This window comes from Balaenoptera musculus, chromosome 1 (genome assembly GCF_009873245.2).
Source record: "Balaenoptera musculus isolate JJ_BM4_2016_0621 chromosome 1, mBalMus1.pri.v3, whole genome shotgun sequence".
NCBI lineage: Eukaryota > Metazoa > Chordata > Mammalia > Artiodactyla > Balaenopteridae > Balaenoptera > Balaenoptera musculus.
Genome location: NC_045785.1, coordinates 6,249,225 through 6,272,266, shown reverse-complemented (window position 1 = coordinate 6,272,266; position 23,042 = coordinate 6,249,225). Strand labels below are relative to the sequence as shown.

At 40.4% G+C, this 23,042-nt stretch overlaps 1 protein-coding gene across 8 annotated transcripts in view; it reads left to right on the top strand.

Annotated features, from left to right (window-relative positions):
* Window positions 1-23,042, top strand: part of RERE (arginine-glutamic acid dipeptide repeats) — a 420,307-nt gene that overhangs the window by 281,529 nt on the left and 115,736 nt on the right. For all 8 annotated transcript variants that reach the window (XM_036846203.1, XM_036846175.1, XM_036846185.1 and 5 more), the window contains 3 exons: window positions 9,761-9,809; window positions 17,616-17,740; window positions 18,823-18,922. In XM_036846203.1, the coding sequence (XP_036702098.1) occupies window positions 9,761-9,809; window positions 17,616-17,740; window positions 18,823-18,922 (274 nt within the window). The remainder of the gene's footprint in view (window positions 1-9,760; window positions 9,810-17,615; window positions 17,741-18,822; window positions 18,923-23,042) is intronic.

The window sequence follows — 23,042 nt, the reverse complement described above, 5'->3', positions numbered from 1 at the left end:
AATAGCATTTCCCAGAGACTTCCCAGTGGGAACAAAGAGATTTAGATGTGCATCATAGACATACTTGCTTGGTTCAAAGCCCCTGTTTTTCTGGGGACACTCCATTCCTGTGTATTATAAAGTTTGATATCCATGTATGGAAAGCCAGCAACATTTTTGGTTGGGAAATTGGCTTAACCTGTGAATACTGCTGCTTTATAAACTGAGGTGGGATTTTTAAAATAAATTTGTTTCCTAAACTGTCGTGTGTGTGTGTGTGTGTGTGTGTGTGTGCGCGTGCGTTGGGTATGGTCCTTACAACTGTTTTCTTCTTTGCAGCAGGTGATGACAGTAAAACCCACGAGGAGCCTGAGGTGGGATGGAGTTGTGTGCCGTGGGCGGATGTTCTGCATGTTACTACATAATGGGGCTGGGGGAGGTCAGGCAAAGAAGAACTTGAGGCAGTGGAACGAGGTCATTGTAGTGCTTTGAAACTGGATCCTTTCCGATGTATTATTTAAAAAAATTTTTTTACCGGTTTTTTTCTGATGCTGCATATTATTGTATAGAGGCCATATTTACTGACTCCTATTGTCAGCCTGGAAATTTTTCTTATTCCTTAGCCAGTGCCTGAATTCTTGGTTCTGGACTCTGAATTATGTTTAGGGGGACTCGACTGAAAGGAGAGAGGCTTGAGATCCTTTATAATTAACTCACTGTGACCCCTTGAAAGAGCACCTTTATCTCCTCGGCCTTGGTTTCTTCTATTAAGCTAGAAGGCTGGGATCAGATGGCCTCTAAGGAACCTTCCATCAGAGAAAATTTAGAATATTATGATTCTAAATTTTAATGAGTTCCTGTCCTGACCTTTGCATTTGTGTATGAATTTGGAATGTTAACTCTTCCAAATGTTGACTGATTATCTTTTTCTTTTACTCTGAATGAATCCTGAGTTTTGTTTCTTCTGGGCAGTTTATCAAGCCTGTTTCAGATGAATTTGCTTTGGGGGTGGGTGGGGGCGAGTAGCCTTCTGTCACAGATGACTTGACTTTTCAGTAAAGCACTTAGTTGTTATTTATGGCAAAATGGTAGATGAGTTAAAATATTAGAGTCATTTATTCATTTAAAATATCTTTAGTGAGTGCCAGGGCGCTCTGGGAAGTAGTGGTGAGCTAACATCAGACTTGGTTCCTGCCCACAGGGTGCTTTCGGTCAGGATAGCCATGGAGAGAAATAATTACACAAATTAAATATAAAATCATGCCTGTGACAAGAGGCTGAAGGAGAGGTAGGTGGTGTTTTGGGAACTCGTAACAGAGGAATTACTTCCTGTTCTCGCCCCTGCCAGTGCTTAGAGCTGATAATAGTGATGACTGCTGTGTGACAGGCACTGTGCCTTTCTTTCCGTAGATCATCTTTTATTTTTATAGCCGTCTTGCAAAGTAGCCATTATGAACTTGATTTCATAGATGGGCTCAGAGAGATTGAATTGAGTCCTCAAGATCACACTTAGAGCTGACAGAACCTTGGTACTGACATTTTAATCCAGGTTCCTTTGATTCTGAAGTCTGTGCTCTCCCCCAGGCAACTGAGCATGTAGGCTCGGGTGTGTATAACAAGTTCTTGCTCCCGGCGGCGGCGGGGTGCCCAAATCATGGGACGTCCTGAGGATATGCAGAGCACAGTGATTTTACTCAGATTTAGGGAAGTTTTTTTCTACCTTAAAATGAATGGGAATATGTTATGGAGTAGAATACAAAATTTACATGGATTTTTAAGAAGCTATGTCAGACTTCAAGGAAATTTCAGACTTATTGAAAAGACTGTTGTAGAAATACCTGTCCATGCTGGAGAAATCTGAGAAACCCAGCCTGCCATTCTGGGCTTCCTTGTTATCAGTCTGACTTTCACTCCTGCCCACCACCCTTGTAAAAAGAAGTGATTCTGGTAAATTGCCTTTTGATTTTCCTAAAATTTGGTGTATTTCATTCTGGACCCCCAGTCTGTTATTTCTGTGGTCACTTTCTGAATGAGCTAGTAAACAGAGTTTCTAGAATCTTCCTTCTGTTGATTTCTGTCAGTCTTCCTGCTCAACTTGCCACGCTATGGAAAAGATAAGAATGGTCTGCCATCGAGCCTTGCGATCTGAAGGACAGGTAAAGGGAGGTGGCATGTGATTTCATTCATCCATGGCAGCAGCCACAGGGGCAGGGCCTGACTCAAGAGTTACTGGTCCCAGCCTTTGGGGAATGGGCCAGAGGCCACCCTGCCATTACGTCCTGGGCGTGGATTGTGATGGGAAGTAGCCACGCCGGCTGCCTGTACAAGGCCTCTGTTCCACCAGCTTGTGTCTTCTCCCCAGGACCGCATGTCCTTGTCCCTCCTCCTTCCCTGTAGATGGAGGTTCTTGTCGTAAGCAGTCACCGTGATCACATAAAGATACTTGGGGGTCTTAAGCGAGCATTCACAGACCTGTGCCTTCCTCACACCGCCCCCTCTCTCGGGGGGAAGGAGTGGTTCTGCCGGGCGGCCCCTGTCTCCAGCCGGCTCGCTCTTCTCCAGAAGCTTCCTCGTCTGGCCAGCTGCCGCCTCATCTTCTTTGCATAGATGCTGCTCCCTTTCTGATATTCACTTGCAGGCTCCCTGCTCCTTTCTGTCCATTCCCTGTTTACTTCTTAGACTAAAACGTTTCCATGGTAACGGGTTACTTTTCAAAGGGAACATCTTGTCATTTTATTTAATCCACTGCAGCTGAAGAGGACTGAAATATTAAGTTGTAGTTGCCATGGATACTGCTTTGTTACATTGGTTTCTTTTGTATTAGATTTCATATACAATGAATTTCTTTCTATTTTTTTTAACTCAAGGAATAAACACAGTGGCTTACCATTATTGTTGTAATTTGGCTTCTGGGACTATTTTTTCATATTCCAAGCAAGGATTTGTAGAATAATGGGGATTAAACTCAGCTGTTTTGAAATATGTGTATTATTTACATTAGGGGCACAGAGAAATTCTTCCTTCTTGCTTGTGAGGATGGTGACTTTTTTTTGTTTGTTTTTTGGTAGTATGCGTCACAGCTAAGGATGTCACAGAAAGGATGGTCCCACTCCAGAGATCCCTAGTAAATACAGAGAAAAAAAGGAATGTGTGACTTGAGTTAATTCATTGAATCTCGTAGCTTACTAACTGTGGCATTCTTTCTTCAGCTACTTATTCAGCTGTCTACAGTGTATTTTGAGGGAATCTAATTGTTATTTATTCAACTTTTCTCATGTCTGGTTTTCTTTCTTACCCCTAGTCTATCTGTAATACATCACTCAATTAACCTCTTCTTTTGACTTTAAACAACTTGTAATTTTTTAGATTCATAGGAAGTTGCAAGATGCTACAGAGTGTTCCCATGTACCTTTCACTCACTCACCTACCCCTAGGAGGTATGGTATAGAACTCCAGTGCAACATCAGAATCCAGACTTGGGACATTAGTATAGTGTGTGAATAGCTCTGTGACATTTTATTGCATGTGTAGCTTTGCAGATCTATTCCATCATCACAAAGATTCCACTCCCTCCCTTCTCCCCCCACCATTCCTAATACCTGGCAACCATCTTTATAATTTTGCCATTTTGACAATGTTATATAAGTTGACCTTTAACTTTGATGGGTTTTCTCTTTTAACATGATTTTCAAACTTAAAAAAAAAACCTTTTTGATTATTTTGTCTTACTTTGATGCTTGAAACGAACAAAGAAGTGAATTAAGGAAAAGGATATGGCTTCTCATAGTGGTTCTGTTTATAATTAGTTGTGTAATTTTGGTTCAGTAAAATCACTCTGCCATATGGAATGTGGCTGGGAGCTCTGACTTTGGAGTTAACTAAACTTGAGTTTGAATCCTGGTTTTTCCAACCTGTTAGCTGTGTAATCTTGGGTAATTTCATAAACTCTCTTAGCTTCAGTTTCCTTATCTGTACAGGTAATAATAGCACCTACTTTACAGGGTCATCCTTAAGGTTAGATAAGACAGTGTATGGAGTTTGCTTCGCTGGAAATGCATGCTACATAGTTAATGTTCAACGTACACGTTAGCTTCTTTATTGATGTTGCAATTACTCCTGTTATTATTATCTGTTAAGTGGAGATACTGCCTCACAGAGTTGTCATGGAATAATGAAATAATGTATAGAGAGCGCTTCATAAGTGATAACTAGTATTATTTTGCTTCTGTTTGTCATACAAGTATGTGATACCTAAATTTAAGATAATATAGGTAAAAACCCTGAGGCAAGGATAAAGGTGTGCATAGATGTGTCTTGCATTATCCTGGGATATGACTTCCATCTTTGGTTTCTTATTGCATATGTAGTATCCTTTATCTGACCTTGCTGGGATTTACACTGTCCTTGGTCTTGATTTTCCTTCTTTAATTGAAGGCTACCCTGGTTTTGCCCAGACCTGCTGTGTTAATTAGGCAATGCTATACATCAAGCAGAAACCTTCTTAGTAACTATGAATAAGTTAGAATAAGATAGAATAAGATAGATAATAAGATAGAAAAAGATAGATAATAAGATAGAATAAGATCTGAATTTCTGTGAATAACACTACTAGTGCTCTGATTAATATCAAAATATGAATTAAATGAATTAATACATAGAAATGAGATAATACTGTAAGAGCACCCAGAACAGATAGAAAGTACTTAACGTGTTAGCTATTGTTACTAATTGAAGGATTAACCTGGTATTTTCTAGATTAGGGACCTTTTGAATTTGAGCCTCCAGTATAATTTTTAGAATTTATTCCAGTGACCGTTTATTGGACAGTGACCCCCAAGTTAATCCCAGTCTCCATGACTTCAGAAAGCGGCCCCAGACTTTACTTTGTTTTCCTTTAATATGGATGCAATCAGCGTCCATTCTCTTCTTGTGAACTTGTCTGTGTAACAGCGTCATAGTTCTTAAGCAGGTTACGTGCGTAAGTGTCTCGTTTCTTCAACACAAATATAGTATTTCACATTGATGGGCTGGAGTGAGAAAGAAGTGTGTGTAAACGAACAGGGGAGCAAGTATTACAAAACAGGAAACAAGTCAATCGTCCTAGTTAGTTAGCCTCCAGTATTTTCTGAAGTTCATAATGTATAATAATCAGTGCTTCTCACAGCTGGTTTGTGGGCCCCATTATTAATTTTATCAGATCCCGACCCTTGAGTTCCTGTCTTTGCAGTATTCGTTATGATGAAATGGGAAGCACCGTGAAAGACTTCTGGTGCGCACCATGAAAGACTTCTGGTGCGCACCATGAAAGACTTCTGGTGCGCACCATGAAAGACTTCTGGTGCGCACCATGAAAGACTTCTGGTGCGCACCATGAAAGACTTCTGGTGCGCACCATGAAAGACTTCTGGTGCGCACCAAAGGACACGCATTGTTTGTTGGAGTTAGAAGCCTAACTAGCTGCTTCTTTCATGGAACACCATTTTTATTTGAGAGAATAACTGATAAACTGTGTTCACTCGGGTAATTGGTGGACATTTTCTTAAAAATGAACAAACACAGTGAGCCTGCCATTTCAAGGCAAACCAGCTGATAGTATTTTGCCAATGCAGGCCTGGAGCTTTCAAGTAAATAATAAGAATTTTGAAAAACTTGTACCCACCACTCTGAGTTTGACAGCTTCTGTACATACACAGGCTTTTGTTATGAGATGTGTGGTGATATTAATGAATGTGATTCTTTTTTTTAAATTGTATAGTTAACTGTGTTAATATTTGGAAGATCTGCAAAAACTTAGTGAGTGAATATTTTCCATCTAACCAATGCATGACAAAATCATGGGTGGAAGATCCATTCAAAGACCAAGACAGACCAACAGATTTTAATGTACAAGAGTCCAAAAGATCATTGATAAGATTTTAGATTAACATTGTGCAAAAGACCTTTAAGAAACAATCACATGTTGAGTTTTGGTGTAGTATCAAAAAGCATATCCATAGTTATCAAAAAGACTGTTCACATAATCTTTCCTTTCCCAGTTATATATCTGTGTGAGGTTCAATTTTTTTTCATATACTTAAACCAAAAGAATGTACTGTAACAGATTGAGTGTAGAGAAGCAGATGTGAGAATCCAGCTGTCTTCTACGAAGTCCGATCCTAAGGAGATTTGCAAAAATGTAAAACGTTACCTCTGTTTTCACTGTTTTTTGTGTAAATACAATTATTTTTCATAAGAGTATATTTAATTATGTCATGAGCCTATTGTTATTTTAAAATAAATAAATAAGTAAACATTTTGAAATCTCTCAAAAATACAGTTTCCTTGAGATACTCAATAGGGCGTAAAGGTGTTAGACCAAAAAGTTTGAGATTTGCTGTGTTAAGTAAGGAAAAATGTAGTAGTCAGCGTATCATTATTAAGAGTGTTTTCTACAAGCTGTTGATACTGCATTTAAAGAATAATTCTTGGTGATTTTTATCAAGTTTTGCATCCTAGCAGTCTAGAAATATTCATGTAACCAAGGAATTTCCAATTTGTCCTGAATGAGTAATAATGCCAGACAGGTACTGTATTAGATTCTGGGGGATATAAAAAGTGAATTAAATCTCTGTTTCTGTACTCTTCAGTCCCAGAGTGGGTGGAGGTAGATGTCCAAATTAGTCATAGCAGAGTGCCACCTGCTAACATGAGGTGGGAACCACAGAAGGAGCACTCGGGCAGGGAAGCGGCAGGTGAGGACCCTTGAATGTAGAGTTTGGCTGCTGTCAGAAGAAGGGAGGGCTGAGATTGTTCCTTGGATTCCAGATATAGCTGGATACTGGCACTTTCCCAGGAAGAAGGCTACTTTTTCTTTTTATCTTTAGTTCATATTCTGACAGGTTTTCTGTCAGATGCATCCAGTTTTCTCTAATAGGGTGTATATTGCTATCTACCTCTTTTTCTCTTAGACCGAAAAAATATTTCTGCCATTTATTCTATATTTGGGAGTTCCTAGATACGGTAGGCTAATGCCATTGCCTGCTTACCTTGGATCTTAATCCTGCTCAAAACTTAACTTCATTGTATCTCTTGCTGGGAAACCCTAATATTTAAAAATTGCATATGATAAATACTTTTGTTGTAAAAATTGATTTTTAATTTTAAAAGGTTCTTTGTTTTATTTTGTGCTTTTCAGTCTACTCATTAATAAGTACCCTTCATTGACATAAAAGAGAGAAACAGATTTCTAATTTTGGCTGTTAAGATACTCCAGCATGTTTTTTTGTCTCTCTTGTATCATTATTAGCAGTATTAATAATTACTAGCATCCTGTTTTTATACAAATAAGTGGCATATAAGCAGTTCTATTCAATAAGGTGTTTGGGGGGTTTATTGTGGTACAGTTTTGAGCTAAATATGATAATACTGGTTTATTAAAATATTAAAAGAAAAAAAACAAAAACGCACACAAAAAATTAAAAATAAAAAAAAATTAAAGTAAAAATGAACCAGGAATGTTTGTCCTGGAATTAGCAAGGACTTAGTGTGTGTAGCAGTGACAGGGAGATGCTTCCATAACCAATCACTTGAAGACCTTCTAGAAGAGCCTGAAAGTTGAGCCGTGGGCACACGTTGCTGGACGGGCTGTGGTTGAAGCTTTCTGAGATGATGCATTTTGACCAGACCTCCTTGTAGTCAGGCAAGCATTTGGGGAGTGTTTAGAAATGAAGGAGAGAGCTAGGCTTGTCAGCTATGTTTTGCTCATAGCTGGTTACGAAACAGAAAGGGATGAGCTGGAAGGGAAATAGTGGGTAACACTGACTGCTTGTTTTTTTTAAAGAAGTGCTCAGATTAAAATAGCCTCCTGGCCTGTGTGACTCCTCTGCATACCTCCTAAAACAGCTTCTCCTAATCCTTGCATAAACTCACGGGAATGTCAGCTCTGCGTTTCAACACCCATTTCCCTACGCACGAGACCAGGGTGGCTTGTGAGTTAAAGGTAGCTCTTCACGGGAGCTTTTCTCCCACCGCAGCCCCTCTCTTTCAGTTGCCCGCCTTGGTGGGGTTCTCGTCCCACTGGGGAAGCCCTCTCTTGCCTGCTGTTGTGCTCCTCATGTCCTTCAGGGGTCTCTCTGGAACTTGACCTCTGCATGGACTGTCTCCTCTTGAAGCCTGCCTAATTTTGATTACTTCCCTTAGCATTTTTACTCTGTTTCTCCTGAAATGTATTGGGCTCATGAGTGGAGCGATTGGACCTGTTCTGGTGTTTGGGACACGGCTGCTACCTCCCCAGGTAGATGGACCGTAAGCTCCTTAAGGCTTAGACCATTTTCTCTTTGTGTTAGTCTTCTCTCTTCCTTTGTCATATCTGCTGCCCACTTTGCCAAAATAAGACTCTTCACGAGAAAAATTGTCGGGTTAAAAGAAGAAAGTGCTGGACCTGAAGGAAATAATAGTTTTCCAGAATTCATTTTAACAGCTTCAAAGCTAATGGTGGGGGGTATTAGAGCCATGAGAGAAAAATAAGAGTCTGTGCTTCCTCTTTGGTCTTTGCTGCCTTATTATGCGCTTCAGCTCAGTCCAGGTCGACAGATAATCATCAAGCAGCTCTCACGATGGAAAAGCCTACTCTTCAGCGCTAGTGAAAATTCACAGCTGACTGTACAGCACAGTAAGGCCTTGTCACTGGGCACGGAAAGCGTTTTCCTAAGAGGGTCAACAGATGGTCGTGATGGTCATCGAGGGTAACAGGGAGCTGTGGGCACTGAGCTCTGGGAGGCCGAGGTCTGCGTTTCTTTGTGCACCACTGTGTACCCACTGCATGCCCTGTGCAAGGCCCGGGATGCAAAGACCTTCGATGAATGTTTCCTGAAGGAGTGAAAGGGACAAGATACCCCACACTTTTGGGGGTGTGTGAGGTGACATGGGGAGAAAATCAAGAAAGGTTTCAGTGAAATGGTGGTTTTTAGAAGGACCCTGGATGGTTTGGATTTGGAGTGAGGGAGAGTGAGCATAGCAAGTGCAGTAAGAATGACACAGAAATGAGATGGGTCTTTCACCTCCTAGGCCTGCTGGGCTCATGCCCCCGCACGCTTTACATCTCTGCTCAATTTCACTTTATTAATAAGGCCTTTTCTGACTATCCTGTATAAAGAACTGTAAAAGTTCATCGTTTACCACCCCTTTAATTCCTTGACCCTTTCATCATCTGACCTATTATGTGGTTCTTTTTTTTTTTTTTTTTTTTTTTTCCCAAATTAGAATAAAAGTTCCAGTAAGGCAGGAATATTGTTTTTTTTTTTTTTTTTTTTTTTTTTTCAATTGCTTTATCCCCAACACCTAGGGCAGTTCCTGGCTTGCAGTTGGTACTTAATAAATATTTGTTGAATGAATGAATGAATGAATGAATGCATGACCCAGTGTGTGTGCTAGGAATCATAAGCTATCTTGTCTATATTTTAATAAGGTTTATCGTAGGGCACCCTGAAATTTTTTGAAAAGAAGAAACATGTATTGGGATTGTACTGTAGGAATGTTCGTCTCTCTGCAGGGTGAAAGAACGATGGTATAGATACTCAAGACAGGAAGTAACAGTAGAGGGGTTTTTAGAAGAAACGGTTTTAGAGATGCGTGTGGGGTTAGGGGAGCGCACATATACAGGGCGGCATTAGAAACGGTGGGGAAGCTAATTCTTCCTGAGTTTTCCCTCACTTACTTCAAGTGAGTTGTTTTCCTTGAAGAATGTGTGCATGTTTATGTCAAAACTGTATTATGCTAACCTGATCTGCTCTTTCCATGACAGGAGGCTGAACAGTACCCAGGGAGAAATTCGTGTTGGTCCTAGCCATCAGGTAAAGCAAATTTTAGTAGCTTCTTTAATAGGTTTTTATTTCTTATTATTCAACTGGCCCTTTATTCTGTTGAGCAGCAGCTTAAAACTGTTGTTATGCTGTTTGGAATTTTATATAAATGCAGAGATTTATTTTTTTAAGATCACCACATACATTTAAAAAATTGTGGTAAAATATATGTAATATAAAATTAACCATTCTGACCATTTTTAAGTGAATAGTTCAGTGCCCTTAAGTACATTCATATTGTTGTGCAACCATCACTAGCATCCACCTGCAGAACCTTTTCATCTTCCCAGTCTGAAACGCCGTGTCCATTGAACAGTAACTCCTCATTCTCCCCTCCCCTCATTCCCTGGCAGCCTCCCTTCTACTTCCTGTATCCATGAGTTTGACAACTCAGTGGAATGACCCAGTATTTGCCCTTTTGTGTCTGGCTTATTTTCTTAGCATAATGTCTTCAAGGTGCTCCCGTATTGTAGCACGTATCAGAATTTAATTTCCTTTTAAGGCTGAATTATTCATTGTATGTATGTCTGTTCATCTCTCGAACATTTGGTCACTGCCTACTTTCATTTTAACTTTTTTAAAACCCCATATCCTTCAGAAAAGTCAAAATGTTTAAGATGTTTGTCAGTTGGAAGCTTGTTGTGTCATGACTTGTGCCCTTCCATGTTTTACTCAGTTTACTAAGACTCTGCTGTTGTATTTGTCATCTCTCTCTCTTTTTTTCGTTTGATCTCTGTATCAGTTAGGATGCTTTGACAGGCAGGGCCAGAAAACTCTGGCTGAACATGGCTGTTTATTCTCACTTACCATCATATCTTCGTCAGACAGGACCAAGGCTCTGCTCTGCTTCTCTCTGGTTCTCTTGGTTTGGTGCTCAGCTGTCTCCATGGGCTGCCTTCTTCCTTAGGCCAGGAGCTAAATTTCACTGATTCTGAGATGCACTTCTTTCCTTCACATTTTTTTATCTCTGATGTCGGGCTTCATTGTGTATCCTATGGTGTGATTATAATTTAATTGGCAGCATTTCTTCTTTCTAAATGCACATAAAATAATAGTGGTTCTTACAGTGAATGAAAATACAGCAGATGTTGAGAGGAGGAAAGGGATCATCCCTCTTTTCCCCAGGAAGGAAAAGAGGGATGGAAGGAAAGAAGGAAAAATTTCCCAGAAGGTCTCCATTAGTCCCCACGTCTCATTGCCATGGATGGGGTCACGTGTCCATATCTAGACTTGAGGAAAATGGCTTTATTAGCATGACTGGCTTGGACTGTCATTTGAGTTGAAATGGATGTTGGAATCGAGCCACTGTAGCCATCACATACTAGAGATGTGAGACACGGGCGACTCCTTATAAGGGTATAGAAATTTTTCTGTCTAAATGTTGAGCATTTCTTATATATCATTCATATTTTTTAAAAAATTTATTTGTTTTATTTTTGGCTGCGCTGGGTCTTCGTTGCTGCACACGGGTCTTCTCTCTAGTTGCGGTGAGCGGGGGCTACTCTTCGTTGCCGTGCGCGGGCTTCTCATTGAGGTGGCTTCTCTTGTTGCGGAGCACGGGCTCTAGGCACGTGGGCTTCAGTAGTTGTGGCTCGTGGGCTCTAGAGCGCAGGCTCAGTAGTTGTGGCGCACAGGCTTAGTTGTTCCATGGCGTGTGGGGTCTTCCCAGACCAGGGCTCGAACCCGTGTCCCCTGTATTGCAGGCAGATTCTTAACCACTGTGCTACCAGGGAAGCCCATCATTCATATTTTTAAGAACCCGTTTTAACTCTGTAATGAAAAAGAAATTAAGAAATGAAGGAATATTAAAACCACACAGAAACCATCAGGGGCGTCTGATTTCTAGGAGACACTTCTTGTCCCAGGACTAGGGTTACAACTGAGACGGGCAGAAGGAAGCTGCACGAGGACTCCCCTTAACACCTGCCTGTTCAAGTGCACCCCTTTCTTGGTGTGGCCTATTAGGTGGGTCTGGCTAGCACAACTCCACTGTATTTTCTGTGCCTTCAGGCCTAGGAGTTACATTTTGATCAGGAATCCAGGTCTTCCCAAGTGCCACCTGGTTATACCTCCCCCTCTCTGCTTTCTCTTGCTGCTGTGTTTTCCCACCCAAGTTTTCTTCCTCTGTGTTTTTAGTGTCTTGAGCTCTTTGTACTAGAGTTTTATTTTAGACTTTTTTCCCCCTACCATAACAGAAACAGCGGTTCTTAAGTAAAAGATGCTTAAATTCTTGGAAAGGAACAGATTTACTATGCTTGGATTTTTGTGTACTTTCATTTAAAATCAGATATTTAATTTATGTCGTATTTTACATGTATTTATTATGCTTTATTTTCAAAAAGCAGTGTTTTTGGAGTACCAAATATAACAGTACTTTTTGTGAACTGGCAACATTTGCCTTCTTAAAAATTTTTTATTAGATAAAAATATTAACATATGTAAAAGTAGGGAAAGAATAAGACAGTGAAAAATCCCCTTATCCTCATTACGCAGTTTTCACACAGACCAGATTGTGGTCCAGCTTGTTTCATTTGCTCTCCCCCACACCTCTCCCACCATTATGCTGAAACGAATCACAGATGTATCATTTTACCTGTGAATATTCTAAAGATAGGTGCTCTTTCAAAAAACACAATCACAGTATATCACACCTAATGAAAATTAGCAATTTCTTAATATTCAGGTGTCTACTATATCCAGATTTCCCTAAGTGTCTGTCTCCCTCCCTCCCTCCATCCGTCCCCCCGACCCAGGATTAAATCTAGAGATTTAATCACATTCTAGTTCAGTACCCTGCCCCTGGCAAGAATACTTTTGGGTGGTGCTATATAGTCTATCAGGCACATGTGTGTCTCTTAATGATGGTTTGCAGCCATTGCTTGTTACTTAGATTCACTGTCTAATTGGACCTGTTACTTAGATCTACCCTTGAAAATGCTGATACTCTAATGCTATCATTCCTTCTTTTATTAGCTGATCAGCTGTTCCCTTGTCAACTTTTGTTTCCCTGAAACACATAGGAAAGGCAGGATAAATGCTTGAATCTTTCCCTCTTTTTACCGGTTGGTTCCCCAGCATCTTCCAGTAGTAATCAGTGGATTTAAAATTACTTATCTGGGCTTCCCTGGTGGCACGGTGGTTAAGAATCCGCCTGCCAGTGCAAGGGACACGGGTTCGAGCCCTGGTCAGGGAAGATCCCACATGCCGCGCAGCAAGTAAGCCAGTGCGCCACAACTGCTGAGCCTGCGCTCTAGAGCCCAGGAGCCACAACTGCTGAGCCTGTGTGCCACAACTACTGAAGCCTGTGCTCCTAGAGCCCATGCATGCTCCACAACAAGAGAAGCAATGAGAAGCCTGCACACCGCAACGAAGAGTAGCCCCCGCTCGCCGCAACTAGAGAAAAGCCTGCACGCAGCAACAAAGACCCAATGCAGCCATAAATATTTATTAAAGAAAAAAATTTAAAACTCCCTTTAAAAAAATTACTTACCTGCTAACCAATTGCTGTTACTCTTACTGATGATTAAATTATCCATTCGTGGGCTAGTAGGCGCCTCTTCCTGCTGTCTTGTGTCCTTTTAACTCGACCCCTGTGGTCTTTGGTAGAGTAGAGTATTTTATCTAGTATGACATGATTTTACTGTGTCATTATGTGCGTTCCCTGCCCTAGGTCTGGAACTAAACTTTTCTAATGAGTCCTCACTGTTTTAGAGGAAAGTGACATTTTTCGAGTGGCTGCTGCCCAGTCATTATTACTGGGTTAGTTACTGTTTCCAGGCCTTTTCAGGGAACAGATGAGGAAATATGCTTTTTCCCCCCTTTTCTTCTTTTAACGATAAAACGTATCGTGGTTTCTTTCTGATGCTTCTAATTCAAATTCAGAACAGGCCTTATATTTAATCCCATAGATGAAATTTTCTTTCATCCATATCTGTATCTTTTCCCCATGTCTCAAAACCAATTTTTAAATGACACCAAAATAATTATTCATTTGCTTCAATCCCATAATACATATATAGCAGCTCAGAATAACAGTACTTGCACTGCTACAAACAATATGATTACTGGAAACAGCTTTATAGATTTTTTTTTTTTTTTTGGCCTTAGAATATATCCCACTAAGTCTGTATAGGCAAATTAGTATGTTTTAAAGTTACCTGAAATGATTCCTAGAGAGGAACAAACACAAAACATAGCTAGGTGGATTTATTTGATTTTGCTTTAGAGTTTTTAAGGGATTGTTGTTCTTTAAACTTAATTTTGTTTTTATAATTATGTAAAATACAAGGCTCCAAATCAAACAGGCAAATGAAGTATGTTCAAAAAGTTCACCTTCTTTCCCTGTCCCCTCCACGTGTTCCCTCCCTCCCTGATGGATAATTGTTTAGTGTTTTTAATTGAAGGTTTTGATCTATCATTCTTATTTTTATTTGCCCAGCCCCCTGTTCTTAGATAAGTGGTAGCATAATAAAAACACTTTCACCACCTTTCTTCTACCTTCTGACAATATCTCCTGGTGTTCCCTCCATAGCAATAGGTAGAGCTCCTTCTCATTTTCTTCTGCCACTTCCTGGGACCCCACTGCGTGGGTGGAGCAGTTGATTCTTCCAGCCCCCTTTGTTGGGCGTTTGCACTGTTTCCAGTCATTTGCTGTTACAAGTAATAATGCGATGAATAGCTTACGCATAAAGATTTTTATTTTGCCAACTTATCTTTGGGATATTATATTATCCCAGAAGGACGATGGCTGGCTTAGAGGGCACATGTAATTCTTAGGATATTACAGAGTTCCCCTCCATAGAGATTGTACCATTTTGCTTTCTCGTACTAGCGACTTATATGAGTGCAAACATGCAGCCTTGTGTATTGTCATACTTTGGCATTTATGTCAATCTGATAGATCGGAAATGGTATCTCACTGTCTTTAATTGGCATGTCTTTTATCAGCAGAGTTGACCATCTTTTCCTATGAGTAAGAGCCACTCGCATTTCCTTTTCTGTAAACTAAGTGTATTTCTAGTCCATTTTTTCTCTAGGGGATTGGTCCTTCCCCACAGCAATAGTATTTTTTTTTTAAAATAAATTTATTTATTTATTTATTTATTTATGGCTGGCTGGCTGGCTGTGTTGGGTCTTTGTTGCTGCGCGTGGGCTTTCTCTAGTTGTGGTGAGCGGGGGCTACTCTTCGTTGCAGTGCACAGGCTTTTCATTGTGGTGGCTTCTCGTTGTGGAGCATGGGCTCTAGGCGCATGGGCTCAGTAGTTGTGGCTCGCGGGCTCTAGAGCGCAGGCTCAGTAGTTGTGGCACACGGGCTTAGTTGCTCTGCGGCATGTGGGATCTTCCCGGACCAGGGCTCGAACCCGTGTCCCCTGCATTGGCAGGCGGATTCTTAACCACTGCACCACCAGGGAAGCCCCAGCAATAGTATTTTTTAATTAACTTAACAAACAACTATTGGAGAGCTGCTACACCAGCTACTGAACTTGGTGCAGGGGAAACAGCTCAGTACAAATGTCAAAGACCTTTTGATATGAATAGCTATTGTGGTTTTTTTTTTTAATTTTATTTATTTATTTATTTATTTATTTATTTGTGGCTGTGTTGGGTCTTCGTTTCTGTGTGAGGACTTTCTCTAGTTGCGGCAAGCGGGGGCCACTCTTCATCGCGGTGCGCGGGCCTCTCACTATCGCGGCCTCTCTTGTTGTGGAGCACAGGCTCCAGACGCGCAGGCTCAGTAATTGTGGCTCACGGGCCTAGTTGCTCCGCGGCATGTGGGATCTTCCCAGACCAGGGCTCGAATCTGTGTCCCCTGCATTGGCAGGCAGATTCTCAACCACTGCGCCACCAGGGAAGCACTACCTATTGTGTTTTAATTTTATTCCCATGCCATCACTGTATATTAAACAGACCTAGTTGTGGCCCCCACTTAAATGTTAAACCTGTCAATACTGAATTAGGGAAGAGCATCGTTGTTTGGGGGAGGTCAGCACTTGATACACAGCGAGAGGCCTCAGAGATAGCCTGTGAAGCAGAAATTGCAGACCTGTAGCCTGCCAGCCGCGTGGCCTACTAATACTGTGTTTTGCCACGCAATTGTTTTTAAAACTTGAATAACCAACATTTAAAGCCATGAGCTTTCACATTGAAGTCAAGATTTCTGGACTTTGGAAAAAAACTGGAGGATGTACAAACAGAGGTTCTGATTCCTGCACAGCAGCATTCCCCAGATGGGGAGGCTCTCTCTTCATTTCACCCTGATTCCCTTCACTGCTTGGTACCTAATGCCTGCATGCCCAGTTCGGGAGCCGCTGTCACTTGTGGCTTTGAGCACTTGAAATGTGGCTCGTCCGAATTGGGATGTAGTGTTCTGTTTACTGTGGACAGTAGAACATTTAAAGTGGAACATGAGGCCCTCGTTTTATTTCCATTGGCTGTGCACTCTGCCTGCTTCATTCATTTACAGTTTTTGCCTAGGTTCTGTGGACACTGGAGCTTTTAATTTAAAATATTAGACTAATGTGACCTTGTTCGTAATTTGAGAAAATAAGAACATGTGTGTTTTGCAGATGGTTGACTTTTCTTAGGCCTCTGAGTAGTCATAGTACCCATTTACACTTGCTCTGCCCCAGCAGTGGAGGATGAGAAAATGCTGGAGGTGTTTGAATCTCTAGCAGAATTAACTTAGAATCTTGGTTGTTGAGCACTGTTGTTCAAATCTTTGAAAAAAATTGTTAATTGAGGTGTACTTTATGTACAGTGACCTGTTGATAGCTTGTGTATACTGTTCAGTCTGCTGTGACAATTCATATCAAGGCACAGAACATGTGTCACCCCAGAAAGTTCCTTCCTGCCCTTCTCAAGAAGTCCTCTCCTCCTGAAACCACTGCTCATCTAATTTCTGTCACCATCATTTTAGTTCAGCTATGGTTTTTAAAATAAATAAATAAATAAATTAATTAGTTAATTAATTTATGGCTGTGTTGGGTCTTCCGTGCTGTGCGTGGGCTTTCTCTAGTTGTGGGGACTACACGAGCGGGGGCTACTCTTCGTAGCGGTGTGCGGGCTTCTCACTGCAGTGGCTTCTCTTGTTGCAGAGCACGGGCTCTAGGGCACGCGGGCTTCAGTAGTTGTGGCGCACGGGCTTAGTTGCTCCGCGGCATGTAGGATCTTCCCGGACCAGGGCCCGAACCCGTGTCCCCTGCATTGGCAGGCGGATTCTTCACCACTGCACCACCAGGGAAGTTCCTTCAGCTGTGTTTTTAATGTTACCGTGATGGCTCTTTTGGATGTTCACCCTGACTCATCGATACTGACTCTCTGGAAAGCAGCGTTAGTTCAGTAGGGTAGTTCAGTTCTTTTCTTAGCACCTGTCCTTAGGTGAGGTTCCACTATTTGTAGATATCTGTTTGTAAACATATTATTATATTGGAAATGTGTGTGGTTCTCCCTTCTTTATCAAGCAGCTCTTATTTCCTGAAACATTGTTTTGTTTCATCATTTCTTTTATTCACACGTGCCCATTTCTTTCTCCCTCTGAGGACGGTACTGGCACTGGTTTAATTTGACACTGTTTGCTTCTCCTTAAGTAGAGATTGAGCAGTCCATTGTGAAATCTTCTGTGGTGAAATGATCCTGAAATGTGTGATAGGCCAGCTTCAGTGACTCATGATTTTCCTGTTATTTCAGCACTGCCAAAAGAAAGGCTTAGTAAGCTACTGCATCTGTCCCCAAGGCCTGCCTGCACAGGCACCTCTTTAAGTGTGCCTTGATTGTGACTTCTTCGTCCCTGTCTTACAGGCCAAACTTCCCGATTTGCAACCATTCCCTTCTCCCGATGGTGACACTGTGACCCAACATGAGGAACTGGTCTGGATGCCAGGAGTTAATGACTGTGACCTCCTTATGTACTTGAGGGCAGCAAGGTAAAAGGAATCCACACCATTCTGCTTTGTGAATTGATTAGTGGGCAACAAACTTTCTCCTTTCCCCTGAAATTCTATTTATATATTGGGCATTCTGACTTGATGTTTTGTTATACTCTCTGTAATCAGAGCCCTGATCCTTGTTACCAGAGAAACATAGCTTACCATGGTAAAATCACTTTTTTCTCCTTGGTGTTTGCCCCACATTAGATTTTAGAAGTCTTCAGAAGGAAAACATCTTAAGCCATGCATGCAATTATCAACACCTCTTAATACAGCTGAGTAATTGGCTCATTCAGCTTACCTTAAAATCCCTTTACAGGTTTCTTTACTCTGTGGCTGTTCAGTGGTACCTAACCTAAACTTTATGTTTTGGGGGCTTACCTATATGAGTACTTGCTAACCTGAAAATGCCGAGACTGCAAAATGAGAAGTTTAAGTCTGTCCCAGACACATCATAGTGCAGGCAGAGCCTTCCTTTGTCTGCAGGGGCTTCTGGGACTCACTCACTGTAGTATCAACAACATGCAACAGAAACGCTGAAACAGGTGGTGATGCAATATTAGCTCTGGCTGTTCTGTGGTCAGCAGTGCAGCTTGGAGGCTGCAGTAGGGATGGAGGCTTCAGGGGAGGGGTGACTACTAAGAGTTCTTTTCACCTCTTTTCCTCTTTCAATTTGCTTAGAGGTAGTTGATGTATAGTATGAAAGGAATGAAGTAAAGTTCCAGCGGATTTAATTTTAGATATTTTCTGGAGACTTTTCTTTCAAAACATTGTAACCCAGCCGACTGCTGTGGCAGATAGCTTTAGATCACTCATGCCCCCAAGACTAAAATCTGAGCACTGATAAGGCATGGGAAGAAATGACAAACGGAGCTGAATAAAAATAACGTTCCTTTTTCTCAGTGAGTGAAGGGTGAACTGCAGAGGAACTTAAATTTTTTTTTTTTTTTTAAACAAGAAGAGCAGCAAGGCTGAGGACTCATGCATGTAGTAGTGGAATTTGGTCTGGGCTGAAGATGTGCTCTGGAAGCTGAGGGTTGAAATGTCTGTGCTGCCGTCTTCCCTTCCCGTCTCCGCAGGAGCATGGCGGCCTTTGCGGGGATGTGTGACGGAGGCTCCACGGAAGACGGCTGCGTCGCGGCCTCGCGGGATGACACCACCCTCAACGCGCTGAACACAGTGAGTCCTTTGAAGTTGCGCCGGGTGGGAAGAAAGTTCGTTTTTCCCCTGTGCTGGCGTAGGGAATATGCGATGATCATGGAGCATGAAGGGGCCTGGCATCTGAGGAGTAAGTACTGTGGTCTGCCGCTGGGATTGAAAGATTTGACTCGTGGTCCTGGTGGTAGGGCTCCATGACCTTGGCCAGCGATGCGGCACCTGCAGATTCACCTCCTGATCTGCGTGTGTGCTTCAGGATCGTGGCGAGCCTCTGCTGAGAGCCTCATGCTAGTGGTTAATCTTCACTGAGATCTCACCAAGCCGAGGACTAGGACAGGGATCTTACTGAATCCTCCCGACACCGCTCTGAAGGAGGCTCCGTTATTACCACCATGTGGACACAGGAAATAAGTTGAGAGCAGTTAAGTCACGATCCAAGGTCATACACTCAAGATGTGAATCCAGAGGCCACGCTTTTCCCCTTAATGTATTCGGAAGGGCACGGAGGGAATAGAGAAAAAGCTTGACTTCTTTGAACAAATTTGGTTTTTATAGATTTGGCTTTGGAACCATGTAACTAAACATTTCACATGATTATAAAACAAAATTAAGTTTAAAAAAAATAACAATCTTTAAAAAAATCTAAAGTAAAACATAGCACACGAGCATAATGGTGCTGAGTTGGTTGCGTGACGTCCTGCACGGACACTCATCTGCTTTAATCCTTTGACTCCATAGCAGCTCAGAATAGCAGCTACAAACAGTAGGATTCCTGAAACCTGTTCACTTTTTTTTTTGGACACTCCTTTTTGACCTTGGAGTATATCCTACAGGGCTGTACAGGAAAATTAATGTATCTTAAAGTTCCTTGAAATAATTCTTCTTCTGGGTGTTCACTAATGTGAAATCATCAGATCTGAAGTAATAATGAATTTTTATGGATTTCTGATCTGTTACTAGTCTGCAGGGTTATGTGTACTTACACAGGACATTGAGCATGAGGCTGAGCAGCTCTTCTGATGATTCACTGAGTGTAATGTGAGCGCCCTTTTTGTTTGTCTTTTTCTTGAGAGGTCACTGTAGTTGGAAGGGACTTTCAAAATCATCTGTTCCCATCTCTAAATAGATAAGAATTGGAGGCGTAGAAAGACCACATGACTTGTTTGAATGCCAGCAATGCAAAAAGTTGATAACAGATCCCAATTTAGGGATCTTTCTTGCTTTCGGGGAAGCATGTAGATATCTGAACGACATAGTTGATTTTTATTCGTGGTCTAGTTGTGTTTCTTGAGTATCACATAATGTTATAATAGTCTCATATGTTGGAGGTTGATTCATCTTGCTGCCATGTTCTAAATAAGTGAATGATTTTTCATATTCCCATTTACTTTCTCACCTATTTTATACTTTGAATTTTTGTTGTTATAAGGAATCCTTATTCTGAACATATAGTGATAGAGCCAGAAGGGGCCTTTGAGATTATTTTTACAGATGAGAAAACTGAGACACAGAGATTGATGATACTGCAAACAGTGGCTATGGCAGATGTATGTCTGTGAATTCAAAATACCCTAAAAAATGTGTGTATATTTAAAGTAACTCTTCGATATGAGTTTGTTTTCTGTTGGGTTTTTGTGTAAAAGCTTTATGAAAAAAATTCTCCTTTCATGACTCTGCTGATCAGTTGAATTTTGAATAACAAAGATGTTGCCATATTTAATTAAATGTCTGTTTTTGGCACTTTCCTGAATTTGTCTAATTTATTCTCTCTCTTATTCCAACCCCTCTAAGGATTCTGTAGAACATACTTCTGTACAGAAATAATTCGGGTTATTTTTGCCTGTGATCCTTTGTAGCAAGTTCCTTCTGAAGTTTTCTTAAGCATTGCCAGAGGGTTTTGGTTTTATGAGTTTTTGTTTCTGAGAAGGTACTTTCTCATCATTTGAAAATCTTCCTGCCTAGGTGAGCCCAAGATGGCTCAGGTGTTGGGTTATGCAATATAAGTGCGTTTAGCCATCAAAAGACTGAGCTGTGTGCTCATTTTGTGATGAAAAGAAACTTTTAGTGGCTGTTTTAATTTTTAAACTTCATTGTTGTACTGGCTCACAGAAACTGTAGGCACTTTCTTTAATGAGAAGTGGAGTGATTGGAAAAATCTTGAGAGAAGTTAATGTTTATTTTGACTTCCTTGGAGTAAGGGGGTTTTGAACTATGTTAAGTAATGAAAAGATAAATGCATTGTCATGTGAGAAGTATTTGTTGTTTCTTAGAGTGTAGCATAGAGTCAAAACAAGATTAGGCATTTATCAGCTTAGGAAATAGACACAGGTTTATTCTATTTCCCAGTACAATGTAGAAATTTAAAGTATACGGAATCTGCGGTACGGCTACATTAGAGTATGTTTAATATCCCAGTAGGACTATTTGAATTAAAATGCATGTAAATAAATAGTTTAATGTTTAAAACTGTAGTCACTAATAAAACATTTTTAAACTGTTAATTCTTTTTGACAACTATATGTACCTGTTTTAAAATATAAGGTCTTCAGGATTACTTGTTTTGACTTTTTTCTTCATTATTCGCAAATGAGAGTTTTAGTGTGTATTTAAAAAAACTTAACTGGGGTGTAATTTCTGTATAATAAATTGCTCTGGTTTAAAGTATACAATTTGATGAGTTTTTGTAGATGTGTGTGCCAGTGAAACTACTGCAGTGTTCAAGATAGAAATCATTTCCAGCATCTCCAAAAGTTGCCTCATGCCCTTTTATAATCCTTTGCTGCTTCCAGTCTCAGATAACCACTGATATGTTTTCTCTCATTATAGATTAGTTGCATTTTCTAAAATGTTGCATGAATAGAATAATATTGTATGTAATACTTGGGGTCTGGATTCTTTCAGCATAGTAATATTACAATAGATTTATGTTGTTGCATTATCAATAGCGCATTCTTTTTTATTGCTGAGTAGTATTCCAGTGTATGGATATTCATAATATTTTATCCATTCACCTGGTGATGGACATTTTTTTGTTTTCCAAGCTTTTGGCCATTATGAACCTTGTTACGCAAGCCTTTCTGTAGAACATATATTTTCATTTCTCTTGAGTAAATACCTAGCAGTGAAGTTGCAGGAACGTATATGTGCAGGTAGCTTTTTAAGAAACTGTCAAACAGGTTTCCACAGTGGCTGTGCCATTTTACGTTCCCATCAGTAGTGTGTTAGAATTTCAGTTCTTCAACATCCCCCACGAGACTTGATGTTTTCAGTCTTTAAAATTTTTAGCCATTCTAATGGATGTGGAGTGATATGTCATTGAGGTTTTCATTTAAATTTCCTGACTGTTGGTGATGTTGAGCGTCTTTTCATGTCTTAAAGCCCATTTGTATATCTTCTTTTGTGAAGTATCTTTTGCCTAATTTAAAAAATTGAATTATTTGGCCTTTAGTATGATTTATTTGTAAGAATTTATATTGCAAATACAAGTGCTTTGATACATGTATTGTAAATATTTTCTCCCATACTATGACTTTTTTTTTTATAATGGTGTGTTTCTAAGAGTAAAATACTTAATTTTGCTGAAGTCTGATGTATCTTTTTCCTTTTATGAAAGTTTCTTTGATCATCCCATGATTACAAAGATTGTTTCTGTGCTTTCTTCTTGAAGTTTTAGTTCTTACATTTAGACCTGTTGTTCATTTCAAATTAATTTTGCATGTGATGCAAGGTAGAGGTGAAAGTTCATTCTTTCCTACACAGATGCCAGTTGTTGGAGCCACATTTGTTGAAAATAGTCTTTTCTCATTGAATTGCCTTGATGCCTTTATTGAACAAGCACTGATTGTATATGTTTGGGTTTTTTTTTAAATATTCTATTTTTTTTTTACTGGTACTTCAGTATTTTGAATACTATAGCTTTATAGGAACTCAGGTGGTGTAAGTCTTTCTATTTTGTACTTGTTTTCAAGGTTGCTTTGGCTCTTTTAGGTCATTTGCATTTCCATATAAATTTCAGAATCAGCTTGTCAGTTTCTATTTTAAAAAAGGCTTTGATGGAATTTTGATTGAGATTGCGTTGAATCTGTGGATCTATTTAGGAAGACTTGACATCTTAACAATTTGAATCTTTGAATCCTTGAAC